The sequence below is a fragment of the Populus euphratica genome, unplaced genomic scaffold (genome assembly GCF_000495115.2).
Source record: "Populus euphratica unplaced genomic scaffold, PopEup_1.0 scaffold3.1, whole genome shotgun sequence".
NCBI lineage: Eukaryota > Viridiplantae > Streptophyta > Magnoliopsida > Malpighiales > Salicaceae > Populus > Populus euphratica.
In genome coordinates, this window is record NW_011499847.1 from 1,042,999 (window position 1) to 1,052,863 (window position 9,865).

The following is a 9,865-nucleotide window of genomic DNA, read 5'->3' on the forward strand; positions in this document are numbered from 1 at the left end:
GAATCATGGGAGGCGCAAACCATTGAACTCTAGCAAAGAAGTCGCTTTAAGAAAAGAAGCCCAATGGGCCCACTGTACTGAGAATTTGACGTCAACACGTCATGAGAAAGAGTCCATATGTGTCGTTGTTAGATCTATAGGAATTAGAATGGCCTTAGTTTGAAAACCTCGTAGTTGGCCAGCTCAGAGGTCCAGTATCATAACGGGACCACAGCTAAAAACACCACCTCATCCCGTACAAAGGCTGCTGGCTGCCTGAAGCTTTCCGGTTAGGTGAGTATATGAAAACGTAGTTTCATCCATTTTTTTTTTTAAATTATTTTTTTATTTAAAAATTATTTTAGTATGCTAATTTTAAAAAATTAAAAAAATATTATTTTAACATATTTTTAAATAAAAAACATTTTAAAAAATAAGTACAACCACACTTTCAAACACGATGAAGTTTATTTACACTCATATCATTCAAACACGATGAAGTTTATTTACACTCGTATCAAAATTATGTTTATATATATATAGATAGATATATTTGATTTAAAAAATAGAAATTATGACATAAAGTAAATTTATTTAAAGTTTCAAGTTAATTTTTATAATTTTAACATTAAAAATACCGATAACATGTATTTGATTTCCATTATCTTTTATATTTGATCTTGAGACAATAAATAAATATTACCTCATTATTTATTATGTTAAATAGGATTTGTGGTATGGATTATGGGTGATTTTATTTTCTCACATTAAAATAAATAAAAAAATACAATTTAATGATGAATAAAGGTGGTGTTTATATTATATTTAAATTTATGAATATAATAGTTTTTGTTGATTCGAGAATCAGTATGTTAACCTACTGAATACTCCACTAATAAATTTGTTCAATTGATTTATTGATATGCTCTGTATTGATTTGATTTGCACCTTGTAAAAGTGTCGATGGCCCTGGACTGGAAATTGTGCCTTGTTTGTATATATTATCAATTGAAAAGTCCTTACCACTAACTAGTCATTATTTTTTTCATTGGGCCTAAGCCTATTGAGCCTAAAAATAAGCACAAAAGAGAGATCAAGATCCAGTCTAATTAAAACCTAGCCCAATATTTATAAACCTTCAAAACACAAAACCTTTTATTTCCTTAAATCTGCACTAAACATGGTCTATAAGGGTTTTCTAGACCAGACCAGATCCATATTCTATGGGGTTTCTCAGGCCCATACCAAAATAGTCTATAGGGTTTTTCAGCGTCTAGGGTTGTTTAATAATAGTCCTCGTCTTTGCTCTGAGAATTCCATCCATGGCTATGGCTTCCTCAGCCAACAAAAAGAAACCCAAAAAAAACCAAACCCCAGAATCGCAATTCAACTACAACCTCAATTTTTATTCAAGATCTAAAGACTTACACTCTGCTATTTCCCTCTACGACACGGCAATATCCCAAGACACTCGTCTCAATCAACACAGCTTCAACACTCTCCTTTACCTCTGTTCAGTATCCCTCAATGACCCATCGACGAAAGAGTTGGCTTTACGATGTGGGTTTCGAATATTTGATCACATGGTGTCTAATGGGATCAAACCCAATGAAGCGTCAATCACAGCTGTTGCTAGACTAGCTGCTGCTAAAGGAGATGGTGATTATGCTTTTGACTTGGTTAAAAATATTGGGGCTTATAATGAATTGCCAAGGTTGAGGACTTACGATCCTGCATTGTTTTGTTTCTGTGAGAAGTTGGAGGCTGATAAAGCTTATGAAGTGGAGGAGCATATGGGGAGTATGGGGGTGGGTTTAGAAGAGGGGGAGATTGCGGCATTGTTGAAAGTTAGTGTAGAGAGTAGAAATGAGAAGAGGGTTTATGGGTATTTGCAGAAATTGAGGAAGATGGTGAGGTGTGTGAGAGGAGAGACCGCGAAGGTCATTGAGCATTGGTTTGCGGTTTTCGAGGGTAGTGGGGTGGAATTGGATGTGGATTTGGTGAGAGAGGCGGTTTCGAGGAATGGGGGAGGGTGGCATGGGCTGGGATGGACTGGGAAAGGGAAGTGGGAGTTGAAGAGAGGGAGTGCGGATGTTGGTGGAAAGTGTTGTTGTTGCGGGGAGCAGCTGGTTTCTGTTGATATTGATGATGATGAAACCGAGAGGTTTGCTGAATCTGTTGCTGGATTGGCTATGGAAAGGGAGGTTAAGGCTAATTTTAGCGAGTTTAAGGTGAGTGATGGTAGTGTTTGTTTTTGTACTTGGTTTTTGTTGATTTACTGATTCATTGTGCATGATTGTCTATTTTCATTGGATTTTTCTTGTTTGTATTAATGTGGTTTGTTTTGAATTTGAGGATTAATGAAGATTGAGGACTTCGAATACCGAAATAAGAAAAAAAATAAAAAATAAAGATAGAAAGAGAGAGACAGATTGATTGAGTAACTTGGTGAACTCACTGCGGGTGACATGTCTGAGTTGGCGTTTTTTTCATCGAGTAATTGTTGTCGTTGTCAATCTTTTTCCTTTCTTGATCCGAGTCACTGCCAGTCTTTTATCCGAAACATTCTCGGCATATACACGTGAATGGTGATAGTTATGCCTCCTTTATGATGATTTACTGTTTTGTTAGGAGCTTCTTCATGCACGGTTCAAATTTGGTTTAAAATTGTGATTTATGTATATTTAGATTGGTGATCTTTTCTAGCTATTGTGCAAATGCTATTGTGCAAATGCTAGTGTGTTTTCATAGAAAATTTTTTCTAGCTATTGTGCAAATGCTATTGTGTTTTCATAGAAAATCTCAAATTTCACAATAATTCAGAAAAGATACAAAATTTAAATAGTACTTCTTTTTGGGAAAAAAGTTGTTGCTCTTATCTGTTGAAACTTATTGATATTCTCTCTCATTCCTTTCTATATATTATACAATAGAATTGGCTAGAAGAACATGCCAACTATGAAGCAATAGTAGATGGAGCAAATATTGGACTTTATCAGCAGAATTTTGCAGAAGGCGGGTTTAGCATTTCTCAGGTTGTAGTTGTGCATTTGAATTGGTACTAAATTTGTTTTCTCTTCCATTAAATATGCTTCTTTGATAACTGCTAATTTGTATAACTCATTTGCTATATGTTTTCACAAATTGAAATAGAGCAGCTTGATGCTGTTGTAAAAGACCTATACAATCAGAGTGGGAAAAAATGGCCACTTATTATTATGCACAGTAAACGTCTTCGAGCACTCCTACAGAATCCTTCCACTAGAGAGCTGGTTCAAGAGTGGATAGAAAAGGATGTTCTTTATACCACGCCTCAAGGCTCCAATGATGATTGGTATAGACTTCCAGAACTAGTTCTTCTGTGTGTGTGATTTTTCTCTATCATTGAAGGATTGTTTGTTGTAAAATTTCCTTTTTGCCTGTTTTCTGGACTTTATACTATTATTTATCCAAGTCACTAATTGATCGATGCAATGTTTTCAAATATGATCTTTCCACAGTGCTGATATGATTGGATGAATCTACTCTATTTTCCTACAAAAGCTTTTCTATTCGTTTGTGTATTTTATTAACAAGTCATTTTGTATTTCAGGTATTGGCTATATGCTGCTGTCAAACTTAGATGCTTGCTAGTAACAAATGATGAAATGCGAGATCACATTTTCGAACTACTAGGAAGCGACTTCTTTGTCAAGTGGAAAGAAAGACATCAAGTATGTGCATGTCATAATCCTGTCCAATGCATACCCTCTGTTAATCTCATTTCCTGGATGTTGTTATTAACATCCATTCCTTTCAAGAAAGTATGCTGAAGTGACCATTTCTAGAAAATGCAAGGCATCTACTTGTTCATTGTAAATTTATAGTACTGTAGTGGAACTTTTTGTTGAAGACATCCTTTTGGACTTGTTAAATATCCCTTTTGAAACCTAGGACTAGGCCATATTCAAACCTATATGATGAGTTGAGTAATTGTTTTGCTTTTGTTTCACACACATAGTGTTTCCATAATTATTGTTTTCTAAAATGAATTTAACTGTCATTTTTATCACTAGGAATTGTAGCATTCATCAATATTAATGTCTGTTTTAGTCATTTGGTTAATTAGTGTTCTGTAAATGAAGATGGATTTAATTTTTCTTTCATCAGTATTCATTGTAGCGTTGAGATTTGTTTTAATAGCCATGGAATATTTTGGACAATAAGTTTGAATGTATTTTGTCTACAATGGACCTCTAACTGACTTGATGCACCACAGGAATATCAGTTGCAACTGGTTACAAGGTCCAATCAAACTATTATTTGGTCAATCCAGTAGTCTTGTATTAGATAAATCATTTCATTTCTCTTTACAAGTATGTGATTATGTAGGCTTTTATGAGGTTTACTTTTATTGTCATATGCTTGTGAAGAAGGCAATGCCTACTGTTTAGGGAATAAGAACCATCTAGGTTCAGCCTGTATCTATAAGTGGATTACATGTTTAGATATATTTCTATCCGTGGATGAATAAACTAGTGGTTTTGATTTCTTTTTAACTCATAACTAAAAGAGAGTCCATTGTCCCTCGTTGTTTTTAAGTGTGTCCTTGTTCTGAATTTTTTTTCTTGCATCGAGACAGCACTCCTTTATGGTTTTAGTAGCGTTTGGTGACATTTTTATTGATGGATATAACTTTTTTTAATTCCTGTTTTCAGGTTCGATATACTTTTGTCAAAGGGAAGCTGGAACTTCAAATGCCACCTCTGTTTTCAGTAGTCATCCAGGTATTGTTCCTAACATGGCCAATACTGATGCAGAATTGCAGACTGCTACTCTTCAAGTTGCTTATTTATAAATTAAAATTTTCCTCCTTATTCTTCCCTTTTTATAATTACAATTTTAGTGTTGCTGAGATGCCAGTTTTTTGGGTTCAGGAATCAGAAAATGGATCGTGGCATGCTCCTGTAGCAGGCGATGGTAATGATTCTCCTCAAAGCTGGCTGTGCGTTTCCCGGCCAAGAGCTTGTGATGCTCTTGAAGAAGATTCGTGCATGGAAGGGTCAAAAGACAGTAATGACATTTGCTGCAATAGTAAGTTACTGAGCTTTGGCAGACCAGAAAGTCTTACAAGTTGCAAAAATAAACTCCAGAGCCAAGCTTCTTTTCAAGAATCTGATAATAAAATCACAGCACTGACGTGCAAAAGGAAAGAGAGGTCCCCATCTCCTTCGTATCTACATGTTCCTTGTGACCAGCGCCATCAGTAGAATAAATTGGCCCGTCGTAAGCTTATAGAAATTTTGCACTTGCCATGCTATTTGGAAATTCCTAGTGCCCATCCACCCTGTGAAGCTAATCTTTGGCTTGTAAGTTGTAACTAGTGCTGTACTGTACAGTAACAACACATGGAAAAGAACACTCTACAGATACCAGCTCATTCCTTGAATGGAGATCGCTGTCGGTTTGGTTCCTTTCCCCTGGTGAGAGATGATGATTTTTCTTCTGATTAACACTATTTCATTCGGCCGATCCAACTGGGCTTCCATTAAGAGACAGAACTTGCATAATACATGAATGTTGCAAAATCTTTTCCAGAAGTGTATCTCCTCTCAATCGCCCTTCTTTCCCCTTTACAACTGCTGTTTATCGTCTGTGTTAGGCTATGAGCATTATCTTACGCGTATCCTCCGTCACATTGGAAATGCAATGCCATTCTGCTTAACTGGCCAATAAGAAATGCGAGGATTTTCCAAGCAAGAGCAGAGTTGGACAATCGAATTGGCCAGTTAAGAAAAATACAAGGACGAGCCCGACCGTTTCCAACTACTCTACCTTCAAAGCATTGGTTGAATTCCATATTTATCATATCTTATCAAGGGTCTGAGCCGCGAGCAGTAGGCTAGCTGTGTCATAAAAAAAGGATAAAAAAATAATATTAATAAAAGAAATCCTTGAAGTCGAATTTATAATTTTAGAGATAATATTTAAATAGTTTTAGAAATTATTCAAAACTTATAAAATATAGATTTTCTATATAATTTAGAATTGCAACTTAAGATTTGAGAAATTCTAGTTTTCTATCTTTTACTACACGCCGGCGTCACAAAATCTCTCCAATATACATAAACTAGAGAGTCCACACGTTTTGCATTATAAGAACACCAAACATAATTATAAAACTATTGAAACCACATTGCATTTCGCTCCTCTTTATTTTCCATACAACCTAATTAGAAGCATAAATATTCATCATTACATCAAATGATTGAAACATGGCATCATCAGAAATAGGTAAGGATTTTCCAAAGCACGATATATAATCATTCTTATAATTATTACATCACATACTTAACGAGACCGGGGATGTGAGCATTCATCATATTATTCGATGCTCGTAGGATCAAAGTTGAAGACATTTGTTTCAGGACAAGTCTTTCTTGATGCTATTTGCAACTTCTCTGAATTCTTGTCATCAAATTTGTAGACAATAATTTGTTTTCTTCAATACAATTATCAAAACAATACGATGGAATACAACAGCCTGAATAGAACAACACAGGCAATTTGAGTTTTCGATCAAGAACAACACAGGCATCTCTGTATTTTCTGAACAACAACATATTCACCAAATGCAATGCCTGGGAGGAAAAGAACGATAGGAAAAAAAATAAAATCAGTACGATAATCAGCTTGTTTAAGATCGTTTGGAACAGTAAAATGGAATTATATTACAGCAAATCAATAAATTAACCTTCGAAGGAAGCAGGAAACGAATGGCCACGTTTGCTTGGAAGCCATCCATACTTGTTAAAATGGCTAATTTTTTAACTTTTACTCTTGCTCCTTTTCTGTTAATCCATGGATTTTTCATAAAGTAACGTATGTAAAATCAAGAAGATTTGTAAGTTTTACGAGGTTTCTCAACGAAGAGCCCACATGATAAATGATTCCTGAAGTTTTCTGGCCTGCATGTGCTACCATGGCCACGATAATAGCATTGACAACCATGTCGGCTGGTACCTGCAAAATAATCAAATATATTCATTTAGTTGAGTTCCTGGAGAGTAAGATCAATTAGGAAATCAGTCCAAGAGGAGAAATTATTCAATAATTCTTGTCTCACCACATCAATAGCTGATTTTGGATTATTGGAAATAAAGCATTTCAAGTTGCCTTCTCCACAGCCAGCAAATTAAGCTAGCAATATTTCTGTCAATTGATGCACGTTGCACATTAGTGACATGATGAGCATATATGAAATTATTGTTTCTTAATTATACATAATAAATAATACCTTAGACCTTCGATCCAGCCAGGAAATGGATCTTTGTAGGTGCTGGATACGGTGGTGGGACGTGTAATGGTTAATGGTAAATCATCCTTGAGATGCATCAGAAGCATCTCTCCCATTGCCTTTGTAAAAACGCAAGTGTTTGGCCATCCATAAAGTCTTGCCCTCTTTACGTGGCAAGAGAGGTTAATTAGATTATATATATAAGATAAATTAGAATCTAATTATGTCTATAATTAGGTCCTCGTTCCACATATTTATTTCTTTAGGGAATTGAGTAACATATTATTTAAGGCATGATTCAAACTTATTAATTAGCCCTCTCTCCCAACAGTATAATCAAAGTCAATAAACCACACACACTACCATTAATTAATGAAACTTATCCTTGAATTAATTAATAATTTTTTTTAATATTAATCCTATAGTTCTTAAGAAGATTTTATACGTCATTAGCTAATGGGATTCAATGGATTTCTCAGTTGTAGTAGCTTTTATGTAATGTTATCACCAAAAAACTATGAGATGAAAAGGTGGACTTTCTTAGCTATTTAGGCCACAATGAGAATTTCTGAAAACCAAGAGGGATTTAAATCATAAGGGCCAGAGTGAAAATCGCTAATTATGTAGTGGCTAAAGTGTAGTTTACCATTTTTTTTATTAGAGATTTCTTTTATTCCTTCTAAATAATAACAACAGCAACAACAAAAACAAGCAGATACATTACTGCTCAAAGCCAAAATCCTTCATTGCTGATCTAACATCACAATCTGCAGCACTTTCTAATTGGAGTTGATATAATTTTTCTCTCGCCAATTTATTTTCAATACCAATATCTATTTTACTGGTTCCCTTCTTGGCTTTTCCATGGGAAATGGCTCTTCCAATATTATTCCCGCATCTTCGCCACACACATACGCTGAAAAAAAGCACAAGAGTACTGTTAATACAAATCAATTTAATTGCTACAAAAAAAAATAAAAAAATTGCAATATATATTTTTAAGAGAGAGAGAGAGAGAGAGAGAGAGACAGAGAGAGTAATATCTTCACATATGATTAATTTTCAAAGACAAACAAATTCAAAAGGTTATTGGAGCATCCAATTGTGCCTGTGATCATGCCATAGGGATTCATAATTTCACATAACATTGGCAGCCATAAAAGACGAAAGAAACAGGAAAAAGAGGCCAACTGGCCATCATGCATGGAAATCAACAAAAATAGAAGCAGTCGACAAGTTAAAGAGAGGTATCCAGATTTGTGCTTAATTAGCAGTGGATACATGGACGAGCATCTTAATATTAACACATTTCTTGCAAAATCCAAGACATGGAGATCTCCCATTGTATTGATGTCTACTGCCACATCGTATCTTTATAACATCACAAGCCATAAAAGAAATTTAGTTTTGAATTAACAAGTAATTATTAGAGTAGAAAACACTAGGAGTGCAATTGCTTGCCCGTCATCACCTTTCATCAGAGTTGGTGATGGCAGCAAAATTAAGGACAACATCAATTTCTCTCCACATTTCATCCTTCAAAGAAGAGTCTTACACGCCCAAATCTTCGTAAGAGATGTCACCAGGGATGGGAGTTACCTTCAAAGAAGAGTCTTACACGCCCAAGTCTTCGTAAGAGATGTCACCAGGGATGGGAGTTGCCTCAGACTTGCACCATGTTTCTCCCTTAAAACCCTAAACAAGTCCTTCCCAAATGACCTATTCATGCAGTAGAATTAATCAGCCCCTGATAATCGTTAGAAATTCAATGATTCTCCATGTTATATCTAATCTGATCGTCATTTTAGTACGTCGTCATGGAGACGTTCTCTAGCAGAGGTGGCATCTGTAGCTTTTATAAGAAGGTAAAATCTCTTCAGATTCGGTTGGATACCCTCAATATTTTCTCAACAAAAACTGCATCAAACAAAAAATCATTAACCATGCCTTTAACATATATAAAATCTCAATGAAGAGAGAAGAAGAAGATGCATGCACACTCTTTGCTAGATACCCGTTGCACCAGTGACCAATATGGTCTTCTCCTCAAGAAAGTGTACTACTCTTCCCAACTCCATTAGATCAGAGAAGAGAGTTTACTATGCGTTTAATAAGTAAAAGTATATTTTTTTATTAGCGAAACTTAAAACGCATGGAAAAATTACTGTATCTTTTCAATGCGTTATATTTTCATTATACTAATAGTTTTAGTTTTTTTTTTTACACCTGTTTGTTTTTTTCTTTTCTCATGAATGACTTTTTTAAAAAAAAAAATTATGTTTTTTTAAAATGATTTTTGTTGATTCTTTTTTTAATATTGAACTAGCTGAAAATTTACTTATCATTTAAAAAAAAAATATGGATTACTACAATATTTTCTATATAAAGGTTGAGATGTTTTTAAATCTTTAACTTGCTTGAAAAAGTGAATTGGGATTCAGAAAGATTTTTTTCGTTTTGTTTTTTAGTTTGATTTATTGATGTTTTGAGTTGAGAGATTGATTTATTAATATAGTAATAATATTTATCAGTATTTTTATGTGAAAATAGATTGAAAAAAATTTTTTTTGATAAAAAAATCCCAAAATCAAATTTCCAACCACCTATCCA

General features: G+C 34.5%; 1 protein-coding gene, 1 long non-coding RNA gene and 1 pseudogene across 2 annotated transcripts in view; 1 reads left to right on the plus strand and 2 right to left on the minus strand.

The window, feature by feature from the left end:
* Positions 1–1,200: 1,200 nt before the first annotated feature.
* LOC105139971 (proteinaceous RNase P 2-like) lies at positions 1,201–5,558 on the plus strand. Its single transcript, XM_011046625.1, has 6 exons — positions 1,201–2,210; positions 2,913–3,014; positions 3,138–3,313; positions 3,572–3,692; positions 4,677–4,745; positions 4,896–5,558. Exons 1-6 carry the CDS (start codon positions 1,302–1,304, stop codon positions 5,226–5,228), a joined length of 1,710 nt encoding a protein of 569 aa, XP_011044927.1. The 5' UTR covers positions 1,201–1,301; the 3' UTR covers positions 5,229–5,558.
* LOC105139966 (uncharacterized) overlaps positions 3,045–9,865 on the minus strand; it is an 11,910-nt gene continuing 5,089 nt past the window's right edge. Inside the window, exon 3 of the long non-coding RNA XR_845097.1 lies at positions 3,045–3,055. This is a non-coding gene — a long non-coding RNA (uncharacterized LOC105139966). The remainder of the gene's footprint in view (positions 3,056–9,865) is intronic.
* LOC105139957 (alcohol-forming fatty acyl-CoA reductase-like) lies at positions 6,297–9,333 on the minus strand (annotated as a pseudogene).

Bases quoted from the DNA above. Each gene is read 5' to 3' on its own strand.
- LOC105139971 (XM_011046625.1), top strand. From the start codon at position 1,302: ATGGCTATGGCTTCCTCAGCCAACAAAAAGAAACCCAAAAAAAACCAA. The intron at 3,314-3,571 runs GTATAGACTTCC...TTTGTATTTCAG, and splicing joins CAAGGCTCCAATGATGATTG to GTATTGGCTATATGCTGCTG. The intron at 3,693-4,676 runs GTATGTGCATGT...TCCTGTTTTCAG, and splicing joins AGTGGAAAGAAAGACATCAA to GTTCGATATACTTTTGTCAA.